The 18,689-nt window shown below is 39.1% G+C and overlaps 1 protein-coding gene across 2 annotated transcripts in view; it reads right to left on the bottom strand.

The window, feature by feature from the left end:
* Nucleotides 1-12,763, bottom strand: part of LOC133564241 (protein FAM171B-like) — a 46,661-nt gene extending 33,898 nt beyond the window's left edge. For both annotated transcript variants that reach the window (XM_061918415.1, XM_061918414.1), the window contains exon 1: nucleotides 12,487-12,763. In XM_061918415.1, coding sequence (XP_061774399.1) covers nucleotides 12,487-12,652 — 166 coding nt within the window. In that variant the 5' untranslated portion in view covers nucleotides 12,653-12,763. The remainder of the gene's footprint in view (nucleotides 1-12,486) is intronic.
* Nucleotides 12,764-18,689: the final 5,926 nt, after the last annotated feature.

An 18,689-nucleotide genomic window follows, 5' to 3' on the forward strand; every position in this document is an offset into this window, starting at 1 on the left:
ACTCCACACAGAAAGATCCCGAGCCTGGATTTGAACCCAAGACTGCAGGACCTTCGTATTGTGAGGCAGACGCACTAACCCCTCTGCCACCGTGAAGCCCTAGATTTTCTAGAATATTTTTATTTTATTTTAATCATAATAAGTTTGAAGAAATATTTCACAAATATTCTTTGTCGAAAAAACAGAAGCTAAAATGAAGAATTAAATTAAAATGTATTTATCATTCTTTACAATAAAAAACAAAATACTACAACATTGATTTACATTGTCAGGAAAGAAGAGGAAGGAATTTAAAAGGTAAAAAGGTATATGTGTTTGAAAATCCTAAAATCATTTTTAAGGTTGTATTTTTTCTCTAAAATTGTCTTTCTGAAAGTTTTGAGAAGCAAAGTAAAAAAATAAATGAATTTATTTAAACAAGTGAAGACCAAGTCTTTAAAATATTTTCTTGGATTTTCAAATTCTATTTGAGTTTTGTCTCTCTTAGAATTAAAAATGTCGAGCAAAGCGAGACCAACTTGCTAGTAAATAGATAAAATTTAAAAAATAGAGGCAGCTCACTGGTAAGTGCTGCTATTTGAGCTATTTTTAGAACAGGCCAGCTGGCTACTCATCTGGGGCACCACATTGGTGACCCCTGATCTAAATTATCACAAAAACTTTGTGTTGAAATGAGTTCCCAGCTCAAGACCAAAAGCTGTCTTTGAAACCTACCAAGAGTAAGGCTTGTAAAACTCCACTGGGTAAGGGGGAGGCAACATGAAGGTGTTCTTGTTTCATTCATGTGCTATAATCAACAGAAATATATTGTTTTAACCCTAGGACTACAAAGCGGAGAGAAAGCAGGATGTGCCTAAGTTCCAGACGAGCTCTTTTTGAACTTCCTTTTTTGAACTGTTTTACGAACCTCTTTTTGAACTCTTTTACGACCTTTTGTGTGAACTGTTGTGATCAAAGGCGATGTCTGTTTACGACATCGTCCTTTAGAAGCAGCTGTTGTCATGTGGTCAGAGAAAGTCCAAATAAAGGGGGAGGCGTACAATCTTTCGCCAGAGCGTGGTTGACACTGTAAGACAAGGGTGTCAAACTCAAATACAGAGTGGGCCAAAATTTAAAACCGAACAAAGCCGCGGGCCGAGGTTGAACAAATTAACCTTTTAATAGGGACCCAAACAAGTTTTGCATTGAATATTGAACAAGGAAGGCTTATATAAGTTTATAGTGACATGCAAAATCGAGTTTCAAATAATAATAATAATAATTTAAAAATATCAATGGCATATCAAATAAAATTTAAATAAAAATTAAATGCCTCTTTTCGGCGGTGGGGTTGAGGTGTACGGGGTTTGGTAATAGCGGGGGATGTATATTGTAGCGTCCCGGAAGAATTAGTGCTGCAAGGCGTTCTGGGTATTTGTTCTGTTGTGTTTATGTTGTGTTACGCTGCCGATGTTCTCCCGAAATGTGTCATTCTTGTTTGGTGTGGGTTCACAGTGTGGCGCATATTTGTAACAGGGTTAAAGTTGTTTATACGGCCACCCTCAGTGTGACCTGTATGGCTGTTGACCAAGTATGCCTTGCATTCACTTGTGTGTGTGTGTATAAGCCGCATATATTATGTGACTGGGCCGGCACGCTGTTTGTATGGAGGAAAGGCGGACGTGGAGACAGGTTGTAGAGAACGCCAAAGGCAGTGCCTTTAAAGCCCACCCCAAATAGTGTTGTCTCGGATGAAAATCGGGAGGGGCACTGAACTTCGAGAGTCTCCGGGTAAAATCAGGAGGGTTGGCAAGTATGAGTAATAGCGGTAAATGCGGTGTTAAAGCGGCGGGCCAGCTCTAATGTTAATTTGATATTGCCTGAAGGGCCAAGTGAAATTACACGGTGGGCCAAATTTGGCCCGCGGGCCAGAGTTTGACACCTATGCTGTAAGAGGTTACAGGTTGACACGTTTCTCCTGAATTGAGCCAAATTAAATTATGTCTCTGTTTAATTCCTTGCTTCTTGTCTTGTTTAATAGATTTCATCAGTGTTTGAACCTGACAATTGTCCTTTGATGTGAATAACTAAAAGATCCCATGTTGTTTGCTATGTTTTTAAATGTAGGTCTTCTTTGTGTGTGTAGTCCCTTTCTGCTGTAGTAACTGCTGGTTGCAGGAGCTCTGATGTCTCCCTCTTGTTTTTACCTTATTTTTGGGGGGACTTTTTGTATCTGCACTTCAACCACACAAATTCCCTACTGTGGGATGAACAAAGTCTATCTTATCTTAAACAGTAAGTTGTTCAATTGTCCTAACTTCAAAGGAAAAAAGTTTCCAAGCCCGAGAAAACTCTAAATGATTCTGGCCCCCCAAAAAAAGAGAAAAACTGGGAAATAATACTGTTACCTAACAATTTAAGCCGTTTTATCTTCAAAGTTCCGAGGTATGTCCAGTGTTTTTTTTAAACCAGTAAAGATGTACGCATAATGCAAGAAAAGAGGAAAAAATGGACCATAATCATGCTGATTGGTTGGTTGCATGAGACCACCAGGCAGCACTAACAGATGGTCCTGCAGAGACTTATCTCCAGAAACCCCCCGCAACCCTCAGCCACTCCTACTGATAGAAACATGTTTGTGTTAGTACGTGTGTGCTGTATTGGAATTAGGTCATACATTCCACAGAAAGATGGAATTGCAAAACAAATCAGTCTCAAGTGTAGGTGCGGATATACAATGTATAAACGATGAAAAGAACTGCTGATCAATGTCAGATGCTTGCTGGAGAATCCTCCTATGTAGTCACAAGACTAACACCCTTAGAGTCAAGTGATTCCTTCCTCAGCGCTGAGAGGACTATAATGTTGACAAGCTACAGGACTTTGCAAAGGCCACCATGAAGTTTATTGCTATAACGACCGTGTTGGAAGCAAGTCACTCTGACAAAGTAATGTTAAAGACTAAGCTTATTTTGCAGGATTCTGGAAAATATGTCAATCAAAATTTTCTTGCTCTGATATGAGATCATAACCTGCGAAGCGTTGTCGTTCGTATTTGCTTTTTGCCTGAAGTGGTACGTAAACTGACCAGTGTTTTGAGATATTAGCTGTCTGTCGGGCTAATTGTTATGTTTGAAGTTGCGAGCTGTATTTAGAAGGTCGTAAACAAGTTTGTGATGCTCTACTGTTGAAATGAAAATATTTCATGTCTAATCAATCATTCCAACTTTGTAGAAATTATCACGGTCATGTGCGGAACCAATTAACAGCGATAAACAACTGATTTCTCTGCTTTATAGAACTACTGTTGTTGTACTGTTTTTATACAACATTTCTTATCCAAAAGTGTGCTTTTCTTTTTAAAAGGCACGTTACATGTTAGCACCAATTAAATCAAGGGTGTCCAAACTGCGATTGGCACCTTCAATTTGGCCTACAAGACATCATGAGTTTAGTTAGGCATTTGGCCAGCAGGGAAATCTCATTTCACTTCAAAAGTCTAACATTTCTATTGCTATTTCATCGACAAAGTGGGGAATTTAGGTCCATGACTTTTAGCTTCATGAGAGGCACTTATTTGAGGACATGGGGGACCAGTACTTTTTAGAGACGGTACACTACCGAATATGATTCATTAGTATCGCAGTACTTGTATATATACATGTATATATATATATATATTAGGGGTAGGCAAATTAATGCGTTAATTACGAGTTAATTCATCAATCTATTAACGCCGACAATTATTTTAACGCGCATTTGCGTATGTTGTTTACATGCTTTTATTTTGTTAACGCCTTTTCTTAATAAGACGGCGACGTCCGGACGGGCGTCGGCATCGAGGAGCTCTTGGTAAAGATGGAACATTTGGCAAAAATACCGGACAATTCTGCAAATTTCATGGCTGGCTTACAGCGTGGTCACTCCGGGATCACTTACGACCGCCAGACAATTCTGAATGTGGATAGATCGGGCCGTTTTGGACTGAATGACGCGTGCTTGCTAGACCGGCTAGCTAGCATGGGCATACTTTACCGGCTACATCCAGAGGCCTGTGAAGCAGCGGAGTATATGTGTTGTCTGTCTATTTATGAATAATGCAGACGAGGAGTGTTGGCTGAGTTCTTAACGTTTACTTTCAGAGCGTGCATATCACAACATACAAGATGCCGTCATGGCGACACAACCTATACCGGGCTACTGCGCATGCTCGTCACTCCTGTTGCATGCTGGGCAGGGTAGTTTTTTTTCCCCTGGCTCATAACATCACAATATAGTACCATGTATATGATGCATTCAGTTTATCAAAGCACCAAGCAAACAATCGGAAAATTCCCATCATATCAATTCCTACATATGGTCATAATTATTTTAAGTGCACTACGCGGAATAAACACAACATTATTAATATTGCTACTACGGATAATTTGATCAAAAATTCCCTAAAACAGCCCAATACCTATAATATAGGGTTTTTAAACATAAGATCCCTGATAAAAAAATGTTTTCTGCTGTTACCTCAGAAATTGCCTGTTCAGATGTTATGATTGTGGCTCAGAGATTTGGACACTCACATCAGGACTGGCGAAATTTGCGGTCTAATAAAAAACCAATCCCCAAAACTCAAAATTGCGCTCTAGCGCCCCCTAGAAATAAAACACAGACAAAACTGCTCCTTGGATGAAAACACAGACAAAACTGTTTGTAACTTCCGGTAGATTTGTATGTAGATTACATTTATTTTCCATAATAAACAGGATAACTTAAATACCCTGGCAGTGGCAATAAGCTTAAATGTTTGCGGTCTAATAAATTTGCGGTCTAATAAAAAACCAATCCCCAAAACTCAAAATTGCGCTCTAGCGCCCCCTAGACATAAAACACAGACAAAACTGCTCCTTGGATGAAAACACAGACAAAACTGTTTGTAACTTCCGGTAGATTTGTATGTAGATTACATTTATTTTCCATAATAAACAAGATAACTTAAATACCCTGGCAGTGGCAATAAGCTTAAATGTTTGTATTTACATTTTTTTTGTTGATTTTCATAAAATATGCTATTTAACTGCTACTGTTTAACAAGGACTGATTTAAATTGTGTTTGCACAACTAATGTTTTGGTGTTTTTGTTCATGTGGGAGAATATTCCAATAAAGGTGCACTACACACTACTTTTGAATTCATTATTGGGCTTTGCGTATACAATGCAGTTAATCGCGATTAATCGGAGAAATTGTGCGGTTAACTTTGATTAAAATTTTTAATCGTTGCCCAGCCCTAGTATATATAGATTTATACACACATATATATATATATATATATATATATATATATATATATATATATATATACATATATATATATATGTATATATATATATATATATATATATATATATATATATATATATATATATATATATATATATATATATATATATATATACAGTAAATCAAACAAGTCACTTTTGACCTGGTCCTGGTTCTACTCGCTGACTGTTGAGGCCACTTATGGGCATCATTCATCAGCCATTCTTCAGCGCAGACCTCGAGGCTTTTGGACAAAACACACACCCATGGACTACCACTACTACTACACAAATATGCACACATACAACCCACCCCCAAACCCATGTGTTCGCCACTTCCCCCCCGCGGTGTGATGGACTATGCTTCAAGTCGGATGCCCCCTCCACCCCCTTCCTCCTTGTTGCACGTTGTGTGATGCAAATTGCTCATATGTGTTTATTCTTGTCTGATGTTTTTAGCTTAGTTTGGTGATTTCCTCCTCCACCCCCCCATGTTTACCTTTGCTTCCTACCTCTTTACGAGGCGCTGCCAGGTGGCGACTCATTAGCCTTCCTGTCCTGTATACCTCTGCAACTCTATATTGTCTGTTCTTGAAAACTGAAAACTATTTGCATTATACTTGTTATTACTATACTATATTATTCTAAAATGTGTGTTTTAAAGTATTTCTGTATGCACCCTGAGTTTATGCAGTTGCATGAAGCAGTTACAAGTTAAATTCTTGTGAGAACACGTATAAAAGGGCTGAGACCCGGAGGAGGACTGAGTAGGATGCAAATGGAGGGGATTGTATCGCACAAAGACACCCTAGTTGGTCCACTTCCCAGTGGTAGTGGACAATGTTGTGTGTGGGGTAGGCGCCTCATGTGATGAAGACTGCACTCCCACCACACCATGAATTAGTCACCACTCTGCAGAGTATCAAGAGGAGCGAGTACAGTACACTCTGTATTTGTGTGGAGCTGCAGAGACAAAATAGCCACTTAAAATACCACAGCAAAAGAGCTGAATTGATTGTGTTATTACTTAAAACTCGGGGTGTCCCGATCGGATATTAGCAACAAAACAAGTATCGGGTGATATCGCCTTGCATCTAAAAGTAGCATGTTTACTTGTTCAAACCTGGAAAGCCATTGCATGTTAGTGAACTAATTGACAAAAGGTAAATATGGCAGGATTATACTAGAAGCTAGCATCTACACAACAGCTATGAATGAATGATGGGATCCCACTTCTCTGTGAGCGCTTTGAGTATCTAATAATAGAAAGGCGCGATATAAAATCTAATCCATTATTATTTACTATTATTATTATTATTAGGGACCGAATGTCCCTTTGGGACAGAGGGCCCTATTGTATTTCTAAGGTTTTATTATTATTATTATACCGCCGCTTCATTGAGCTGTAATTTGACCCCCTTAACATGCCTCAAAACTCACCAAATTTAACACACACATCAGGACTGGCGAAAATTGCTATCTAATAATGAAAAAAATAATAAAAATAAAAATAATTCAAAATTTCGCTCTAGCGCCCTCTAGAAAAAAACAGACAAAACTGCGTGTAACTTCCGTTAGGAATGTCGTAAAGATATGAAACACAAACATCTATGTAGGTCTGACTTAGACCTACATTTAATACACTGACCTCCTTCAGCAAACCTCAACAGGAAGTTGGCAAAAACTCCTTCAAAACAAAAGTTTCCTTAAAAAATGCTATTTTTGCCTCTTTGAGCTGTAATTTGACCCCCTTAAAATCCTTCAAAACTCACCAAACTGGACACACACATCAGGACTGGCGAAATTAGCGGTCTAATAAAAAACCAAGCCCCAAAACTCAAAATTGCGCTCTAGCGCCCCCTAGAAATAAAACACAGACAAAACTGCTCCTTGGATGAAAACACAGACAAAACTGTTTGTGACTTCCGGTAGGAATGTCGTAGGGACATGAAACAAAAACCTCTATGTAGGTCTCACTTAGACCTACATTTCATTTGTTTACATCCTTCAGCAAAAAACAACAGGAAGTTGGCAATCACCCCTTCAAAACAAAAGTTTTGTAAAAACCTGTCACCTTTTTTCAAACACTATCTCCTCTGAGCGCATTTGTTGTGTCAGCTTAAAACTAGCACAGGAGAGTGATTGAACCCTTCTGATTAAAAGTTGAGAAGAGTTTTAATAACTGCTCAGGTTTTGATTTTACGAGCCTTCAAAAAGCTGCTACGCTGATGCTGCTGCGCTGCTGCCGTCTCAAGATGGCCGCTTAAAAGCAGGAAGCACCAGCATGACCACACAATGCAGAGAAGGTAGGTACTGTGCGGGTAAAGATATGTTGACTGGGTGAAAGAAGGAGGCACCAGTTTGACACCAGGATACAGAGAAGGTAGGTAATGTGCAGGTAAAGATATGTTGTCTGGTTGATGGCAGGAAGCACCACCGTGTATGGGTGACAGAAAGAAGCACCAGTGTGACCCCAGGATGCAGGGAAGGTAAAGATATGTTGACTGGGTGAAAGAATGAGGCACCAGTTTGACACCACGATACAGAGAAGGTAGGTAACGTGAAGGCAAAGATATGTTGAATGGGTAAAGGCAAGACGCTTCACCCATACTGGTTTCAATGTAACTTAGATCATGGGAAAGCGCTTTGAGTCACTAGAGAAAAGTGCTATATAGATATAATTCACTTCACAAATAATATCAAATATACTGCAAAAGAAAGGACTCATAGAAACTGATGAAAACACAAACGTACAAAGGATTTTGCAACACTAAAATAAACTAAATTAATAATAAAGAATAAAACATATGTTCCTTAAATAAACCTCCAGCAAAATTAAAGTGCAAATGACAATACAACGTCATTACTTTAGTCATATGTTTTGCGCTTAAAACACTTCTGTACTATGACTTTAGCTCCAGACTTCTTATGTTTGTTTGATATGTTCATTACTGCCCTACATGGGCCCTGTGATGAGGTAGCAACTTGTCCAGGGTGTAATGTGCCTTCCGCCCGAAACGCAGCTGAGATAGGCTTCAGCGACCCCGAAAGGGACAAGCGGTAGAAAATGGATGGATGGATGCCCTATATCAGGGGTGCCCACACTTTTTCTGCAGGCGAGCTACTTTTCAATTGACCAACTCGAGGGGATCTACCTCATTTATATATATCATTTATATTTATTTATTTATGAAAGAGACATTTTTGTAAACAAGTTAAATGTGTTTAATGATAATACAAGCATGTGTAACACATATAGATGTCTTTCTTTCACAAAGACAAGAATATAAGTTGGTGTATTACCTGATTCTGATGACTTGCATTGACTGGAATCAGACAGTAATGATGATAACGCCCACATTTTCAAATGGAGGAGAAAAAAAGTTGTCCTTTCTGTACAATACCACATGAAAGTGGTTGGTTTTTGGCATCTAATTCATCCAGCTTCCATACACTTTACAAGAAAAACATTGGCGGCAAATTCCGTAGCTTGCTTGATTGACATTCACGGCACCCGAGGCTCTTGTGAGATGACGCTGGCTGCTGCCAGTTCATTATTATGAATAAATGACAGAGAGGAAGGCGAGAAACACTTTTTATTCCAACAGACTTTCGCGCCGTACCTTCCGTCAAAACTCTAAAGGCCGACTGCACATTTCCTATCTTCACAATAAAAGCCCTGCTTCATGCTGCCTGCGCTAACAAAATAAGAGTCTCGGAAAGCTGGCGTGCACAAGTGATGTGGAAATGTGCAGTCGGCCTTTAGAGTTTTGACGGAAGGTACGGCGCGAGAATCTGTTGAAATAAAAAGTGTTTCTCGCCTTCCTCTCGGTCATATTTTCATAATAATGATCTTGCAGCAGCCAGCGTCATCTCACAAGACCCTCCGGTACCGTGAATGTCATTTAAGTGACGCCTTGGTGAAGATTGATGATCACTAATTTTTAGGTTTACTTTTTTAAAGCCTGGCTGGAGATCGACTGACACACCCCCCGCGGTCGACTGGTAGCTCGCGATCTACGTAATGGGCCCCCCTGCTCTATATGATCAATAATCACTGCAGTAGAAGGAACATTTCATTCCTTGCCTAAAACCGTGATTATAATCCTTAATTAAAGACAAAATAACATGCAATGTTGGCGATAACGCACTTTGTGTGTCTTTTTACGCGTTAAAATCCGAAAGGATGCAAATTTCCGGAAGTCCGCAAGTCCCCGTGACGTGGATTTTTTAATTATTTTTTCCCGACCCTGCCTTTTGCGGGTAAAAACTCTGGTTTGCTTGTTGTTGTTTTTTATCGATTAAAGTTTTTTGTTTTGTTTAGTTTATATTTGCCGCTGTTATGCCAACATGACTGACAGGTTAAAGACACGGTCGAAGTGGAGGCACGGAGCGCCAACACTGACATGATAGTTCTAGTACAGGGGTCTCAAACTCAATTTACCTGGGGGCCGCTGGACGCAGAGTCTGGGTGAGGCCGGGCCGCAAGAAAAGATTTGTTCAAAAAAAAAAATGTTGCATACTCCTCAGCATGTCTAGTTGTATGAAGATGTTTCAAATTGTATCCCTTGTGCACCGCAACTTTCTCTGTGCAAATAAGACACGTCGGGGTGATCCTGTGCTCAACAAAGAAATATTGTCTTTACTCATCACTAATCTTTCTCTTCACTGCAAACTTTAAAAAAGACATGTTTGGGGTTGTGGAATATATTTGTATTTAGCCGATGCACGGAGAATAATGTTGTTTCCCCAATGCGTGTTTGTGGAGAGGCGGAGCCGACGGGCCAACGGCGGGGCAGGACACGCTGTAGCCCTGCTCAAGATGGTGGCAAGGAGGCGGAGGATGCGGTCAGAACCGAGAGGCGTGGCGTGGCGCCGCTGCAATCGAGATCACGTGCGTGGCTCACACACCGGTAATGATTCTACGTATCTCCTCGCAAAGTATAAAAGCGGAGAAGGAGAAAAGATCAGAAAAGGAGGTGGAGTGTCCGCAGCAGATACAGTGCAGGAAGAAGCAAGAGCGAGCAAAGAGCGACAAAGAATAGCACACGAGAGACGACGACACGGCAGCTGAAAAGCAGACCATAACGAGCAGCGGAGGAGGAGCTGAAAGAGCGATCCGAGCTGCAGAGAAAAACTTTATTGAAAAATAAAGAGTCAAACCTGTGCTAAAGCAATGTCCTTACTGGGTGGTCCACACAACCCGAGCGACGACAGCAAGAGACTGTCACAGTGTTGTTCAGCTTTTCCTCCCTATAGCAACACGGCGGTCGGCGGAAAATAGCCGGGAAAGTACAGGGATAGCGAGCGCAAAAAAGTGACGGCTCCCGGAGTGTTATCCGGCGTCAAATAGAATTATATGTAGTGCTCATCGTGGGAGGCAATGCAAATTAAACAATATAAAAACACATAACCTGTTTGAGTTGGTCCAGGTTATCGGGGACTGTTATTACTGACAGACAGGTGTCGCGGTGTGATTGCAGGCAGGCACGTAAGAAAACCCTCGTCTCCATGGAAATGTCTCTGTCGCTTTCACTCATTTGCCGCTTTCCCACTAACGCAGGGGTAGGCAACCCAGAACGTTGAAAGAGCCATTTTGGAGCCAAATAACACAAAGCTGTTAAACGCCATTCATACAAAACTTGCGGGCCACATAACATTAAACTTCTATATTAAGGTGGGGAGGGGCAGCATGGTGGAGGAGGGGTTAGTGCGTCTGCCTCACAGTACGAAGGTCCTGAGTTCAATCCCGGGCTCGGGATCTTTCTGTGCGGAGTTTGCATGTTCTCCCCGTGACTGCGTGGGTTCCCTCCGGGTACTCCAGTTTCCTCCCACCTCCAAAGTGATTGGCAACACTAAATTGGCCCTAGTGCGGGAATGTGAGTGTGAATGTTGCCTGTCCATCTGTGTTGGCCCTGCGATGAGATGGCGGCTTGTCCAGGGTGTACACCGCCTTCTGCCCGAATGCAGCAGAGATAGGCTCGAGAGACCCCCGCGACCCCGGAAGGGACAAGCGGTAGAAAATGGATGGATGGATGAAGGTGGGGGCCGAAAAATAACGTCTTGCGGCCGCATACTTGGCAACATTGAGACCTCCGATTTCGGGAGGTGGGGGGTGTGGTTAAGAGGGGAGGAGTATATTTACAGCTACAATTCACCAAGTCAAATATTTCACACACACACATATATATATATATATATATATATATATATATATATAAGAAATACTTGAATTTCAATGTTCATTTATTTACACATATACACACATAACACTCATCTACTCATTGTTGAGTTAAGGGTTGAATTGTTCATCCTTGTTCTATTCTCTGTCACTATTTTTCCAACATTATGCATGTGCAGTAGATGGCATTATTGTCCTGTTCAAGAGTGTCATAACATTACCGTTTACGGCAGACAAACTGCTCTCCGGTAGACGAAAACTCGACTGCTGTTGTTGTGTGTTGTTACCGCGCTGGGAAGATGTTAATGAAACTGCCTAACAATAAACCCACATAAAAAAACAAGAACTCGCCCTCGATCATTTTACAGGTATAACGTCATTGGCAGAAACGCTGTTTTTATTGTGGGAAAGCAGACGTGAAAATAGGCTGTCCTCACTCAGGTCTGCATGGAGCTGGAGGGAGCGTGGCCTCCTGAATTTCGGGAGAAAATTTGTCCCGGGAGGTTTTCGGCAGAGGCGCTGACTTTCGGGAGTCTCCCGGAAAATCCGGGAGGGTTGGCAAATATGCTTGCGGGCCACAATTGGCCCGCGGGCCACGTGTCTGAGACCCCCATTCTAGTATCAGTGTTTGCAATGGCAATACTGACCAAAAATTAACCTGCAGTGCGTTATCAAATCGACGCCACCATTTGTACTATCGCCCAACCCAAGTGAGTATTTTTCCGGTGAAAACTATTTTATTTTGAGATATTCCAAAATGCTGAGACAAAATGGTGATTAAGATACAGCCAACATGCACAGATGAAGAAACATTTGAAGACAGAAAAAAGCTGGCATTACATTACGTCATTAATAATGATCATTATAATAATAATGGCGTTCAGTAGAAAATGGATGGATGTAGAAAATGATTAAATATCAGGATATTAAGTCGACGTTGGATCACTCGGCTGGAAGCATCTTTCTAAAAATACCGTGAGTGAGTAAATAAATGGAGCGTGTGTGAGTTTCTAACCTGATGGAGGATGAGACGCTTCCTCCTTCTTCTCGGTGATTCTCGGAGAAAACTTCCCGTCGTCGACATCAGAAGACCCGGTTGGGCTTCCCGCGGTCACCGCGAGCTCCGCCGGCGTCGGGCTGCCGAAAAACAACAACGCCGACAAAAACAAGAAGACGAACATTTTCGTTCAAAATGACGGCTGACTGTTTTGAAATAAAAGCAGTAAGTTGTTATAATAAATGTTGTGTTTTTTTTAGTGCGTCCATGTCAACTCCTGACAGCCTCATGAAAGACTAACTCCTCCCCTTTATTCGCCTTCAATACACTTTCTGTTGCTTTTAAACATTTGCGTCGTATATTTGTATTTAATTCCATATAAATATAAATATAAGAAGAATATCATTTAAAATGTTATTGCTTTGTTTTTCAATCTGTTGTTTGGATGAATGCATGATATATGTAGAAAGAATATAATAATAATAATATATAATATATTTTATATATATATATATATATATATATTATATAATTGTTATTATTTTATATATATTATATATAATATAATACATACATATATACACATATATGGTAGACATACATATAAATACATATACAAATATTTAAATACAACAAACTAATGAATTATTTATTTTTGAAAAAAATGTGTGTATATATATTATAATATATATATATATATATATATATATATATATGTATAATAATGTATATACACATATATACCGGTAGTAGACAAACATATATACTGTAAATATACATACTGTATATACAGTAAATATATGTACTGTATATACAAAGAATATACATATATGCATGCATATATAAACATAAATACACATATTTTTTGTATAGACACATATATAATATATACATCCATATATACATACAGTACATATGTATACACACAAACATACACATATATACATATATACACATATATACATACATATACATATATACACATACATACATATATATACATATATACATACATATACATATATACACATACATACATATATATACATATATACATACATATACATATATACACATATATACATACATATACATATATACACATACATACATATATATACATATATACATACATATACACATACATACATATATATACACATATACGGTATACATATATACACACATATGTATGTATGTATGTATATATGTATATAAATCTATATATATATATATATATATATATATATATATATATATATATATATACATATATATATACACACATGTATACATATATACACACACAAACACACACATACACATATATATATATATATATATATATATACACACATATGTACAAATATATACTCACACACACATATATATATATATGCACATACATATAAATATATACACACATATATGTATGTATGATATATATATATATATATATATATACAAACACACACACATATATTTATATATATACATATACACACACATATGTATATATATATATATATATATATATATATATATATATATATATATATATATTAACACTAAGCGGTAGAAATGGATGGATATTAATTGCAATTATGTTGATTAACTGCACAATGTCTGCTAAGCATATGAAAAAAATGCATTCTCTAAAATGTAATTATTTGAAGTATTATATATACATACCACTCCGTCAATTATCATTATCATCATCATCATTGATAGGCTCCAGCACCCCCTGGATCCCACAAGGGACAAGCAGATGGATGGATGGATCATCATCATCATTATTTATATTGCTATCATTACTGTAATGGATTTTCACTTCTCTATATTTACAAGTCAATAAAAAAATATTATGAATCACAGCATACAGCTTCGAGGCTGTAAAATGGTGGAATCAAATATTGGCTTATATTAAAAAGAAAGAAATGTGACATCACAAAGTAAGAACCAAATCCATCACTTGTACTTACCCAGTTTCTGCCACTAGAGAGCGACACTGAAACTCAAAAAACCTGAGTCTTGTTTGGCCTTTTCGATTGCAGCATATTGTTTGTTTGATATGGAGGATAAAATGGGACACAATTGAAAAATATTCATCTTCAAATAGTTACTTAAATGTGGCATTAGTTCAATAAAATGGGAATTGAATACTTAAATGTGTAAACAAATGCTTTATAAATGCGTGAAATAAATAAATACCCCATTAAATACTTACTTAAACGTGTCATTAATTCAATAGAATTGAAATGAAATGGTTCAATAATTGTGGGTGTGTTGACAATTGTTTAAAATATACAGACCTTACAACAAACCCCACAGACTTTTGGAGACTATTAATTTGATCAAGCTGCAAGATTCGAGCACACCCACCAAACATGTTTACAGAAAGTTGTAAGTGGTCACAAAAATCCTTTCCACAAAGGATTTCAAAAGTTCCCCGCATCCAGCCTGGTTCCTGTCATTCTTCACAAGGCTCTTTATAACGTTTTACACCTTATAATTCTGCACTCACGCCTTGCACGTATTTTGCCTTCAATTCCTTGCATCCTTGATAACGAATTGGAGGCTCTCAATGCACAACAGTTTAAATATGAGTTTGAACATTAAGTTTAAAATTCACAGACACCCTTAGTATAAAAAATGTTGGTGGCCTGTAGGGATCATCTCTGGTCTCTATTAATACACATCTCCTTTGACAAGCAACTATCTTATGTATCTAAGATACCTCTGATCAATTTTGACCTGATCCGAGATCCTGATCACAATGCATCATGATCCAAATATGCAGTCTACACTGATTCCATGTCCCCGTTTACTTATAAGTTTCGTTGTATTTGACAGCTTCCGTCCATTTATTTTCTACCGTAAATAACGTTAATTGTATTGGGATGCTTGTTTTTCTTGTAAATCCTTTGATTTGAAGAGTGGAGGTGAATGAATCTATTGAACTTCATGTATTGAAAACAACAAGGTAAAATCCGCACTAAAATATTTCCTCTAAACAGGAATGCAAACCAGTTCATCGAGTGCAAAAAACTCCAATGCAAAATGTATAAAAACTCAAGCATGCCAGTCCACTTTCAGGTATTTCTGTAAAATGTAATAAAATAGTTTTTTTTTAAATATATATATATATAAACACCTTTAAAATTCAATTTACACATTTTGGAAAAAAAAACTTTAAGACCAACATCGCTCTAGAAAAAACAACAGTAGTTAGTTACTACGATCAATGAGAACAGCAAACACTAAATGTGATATACTTCCATCCATCCATTTTTTACCGCTTGTCTCTTACGGGATCGCGGTGGGTGCTGTATAGTCCTGTGGAGGGGGGCGTGGCCTGCGGGCCTGCCGCTGAACGGGACGTGCAAGGGCCGGCCTCGAAGACAGCGACAGGTGAGTAGAATCAGGGTTTGTACAAACAATATAAAGACAGGAAACTTAAAGCACAATGTCCTGAAAAGAGAAAATGCACAGCAAAACAAATGAGCGGAAACAGGAGTCACCGTCTGTGACCCAACTCTAAGAAAACGCTTCAAGGAAACAGGATTTAGACACAAAAGCCGTCATTAACATCTAAACTGAGAAAAAACAAGATTCCAATGAGCAAAGGAAAGCAATGGTGGACTATATGGATGATTGGATAAAAGTTATATTCAGTTATGAATCGTCAATCCACATTAGACTGTCAGGTTTGTACCTAACTGTTTGGTCATGTTTTAGTTTTTCCTCTGTGTTCGTCTTATTTCCTGTCAGCGCTCCTTTTTTTGTCTTTATTTCCTGCTGTTATCTCTAAGTGCTTTTTCCCCTCAGCTGTGGCTGATTGGCACCGGGCCACAACTGGTGTCAATCAGCCAGCTACTATTTAGACCTGCTTGTTCCTCCACTCTGGGCTGGATTATTGTCATTACGACTTGTAGCTCCTACCGTTTGTAACTGTATCCTATAGCTGTTGGCAGCGTGCTGTCATTTCGTCCAAGTTCCTGTTTCCTGGTATCCTGCTTCCTGTCTCCTAGTTTGTGTTCTTTTCGTTATTTTTGAGGATTAAATCATGTTTTCCCATACAATGCCTGCCACCATCTCTGCGTCTTGGGGTTCGTCACCAACTCAACCTGACATAGACAAGGTGACGATGCTGGGACTTTTGTTTGGAGATTTATGAAGACGACTGCCTGACGAAAACATGCACATTTCCCCGGTCATAAATGCACAAGTCTACATAGACATTTTCGACACGTCTCTTATTCCATCAATCGAAAGGATGTTTTTCCAGATGATGATGCATCTTGCCGTGAACTGTACAAACCTTTAAAAGAAAAACCCACAAGGTCAACGCCGTGGTCTGCAAATAGTCTGGATCTCAGTGGAATTGAAAAGGTGCGGTGGGAAAAATTGAAGAAAACGATCCATGACAAAACTGCAAAGCCGATCTGACAACAGCAATCAGAGAACGTGGGAGCAAGACTGATGAAGAGTCACAGGTTAATAAGTCCACGCCTCGGAGACTGCAAGCTGTTATAAAAGCCAGAGGTGGTGCAACAAAGTACTAGTGGTGTGTTGAATTGTTTCTCGTGCAAATTCAACCGTTGGGTCCACTCTCATCAATTTCCCCGCACATTTTGGCCAATCAGCCTAATTTTGGCAAGTTTTTGAGCAATGCTTAAATGTGCATGTAGTTTAAAACCTAGTTTTGTCTCTTGTGCAAACAAAGCAGTAACAGCAACTTGTAAAAAATAAATCGACTCTTTATGGCTAAAACGGCCAAACTGTCGTCCTCCCAAGTAGATTAAACCTACTTCTGTTTACCGTCTACAGTGCTAAGCCTTCTGGGTAAAGTAATATATAAACATTTAGCAACTCAATGACGTCCTGACTGTCTAGTTTACATGCATTTATATATTTGATCAATTTTTATTTATCCACCGTCAAATATTTACGAACAGATTTTCATTTAGAATGCTACCCTGCAGCTGGGATAGGCTCCCGAGAAGGACAAACGGTAGAAAAAGGACGGATGGATGGAATGCTGACCGAGCAAAGAGACTGCATCAAGAGTGTTAGAGAAGTTGAAGTGTGATGATATTTTCTTATTGTCTCTCATTTACCAACAAAACTGTGTGCTATGAATCGCTCTCCACAGATCAAAAATGCTCTTAACGTGCAGTGTAAATGTGTTGGGATTAAAGATGTGAGGATAAGCAATTATATCATCCACATCCACGTCACCAAAATCGTCATCCACCCGCCGTCCACCCAAACCAACTTTTTATCGGGACCGTACCCGCCCGCCAACCGCCCGCTGAATTACATCAGAGGTTGTCCACCTTTACCACTCACAGAGCTATTTAAAACTGTTTCACAGAGTAATGATGACAATTGGAGCCGCTAACGTTCTCGCGACTATTCAATAACGTTCATCCTGATGACAAGAATGTGGGCGTGCTGTGAAGCCATTGCCTTAGACACCTTCAACAACATGTACGGACCGATTGTTGGTCCGGCAACATGTGTACAGTTTCCGCAATTACACGTATGAGATTGAAAGGCATACTGGGTAATACAGAGTACACTGATGGTTGGGATATAAACAACTTTAACACTTACTAATATGCGCCACGCCATGAAGCCACACAATACAAGATTGACAAACACATTTCGGGAGAACATCCTCACAGTAACACAACATAAACGCAACACAACAAATACCCATAATCCTTTGTATTCATGACACTGCCTGAATATATTTTACACCCCCACGCCCCTAACCCCGCCCACCTTACCGACGCGGGGGGGTGGCGGGGTTTGGGGTGTATAAAATAGTCAGGATATGTCATGAATACAAAGGATTATGGGTATTTGTTGTGTTGCGTTTATGTTGTGTTACTGTGAAGATGTTCTCCCGAAATGTGTTTGTCGTTCTTAATTGGTGTGGCTTCAAAGCGTGGCGCATATTACTAAGAGTGTTAAAATTGTTTATATCACAACCATTAGTGTACTCTGTGCCACCCAGTATGCCTTGCAGTCGTGTGCGTGTTGCCGCGGAAGCCACACACAACATGATGCTGGACTGACAAGCAGATCTTGTATGATGTAGAAGGCGACAAAGCCAATGGCTTCCGGCAGTCATTCAAGAGAATAATAGCGTCTCCTATTGGCTTCTTCGCTTTATGACACGGGTCTTAAATGGCTCTTTGTATGGCAAAGGA

Source organism: Nerophis ophidion, linkage group LG13, assembly GCF_033978795.1.
Source record: "Nerophis ophidion isolate RoL-2023_Sa linkage group LG13, RoL_Noph_v1.0, whole genome shotgun sequence".
Lineage (NCBI taxonomy): Eukaryota > Metazoa > Chordata > Actinopteri > Syngnathiformes > Syngnathidae > Nerophis > Nerophis ophidion.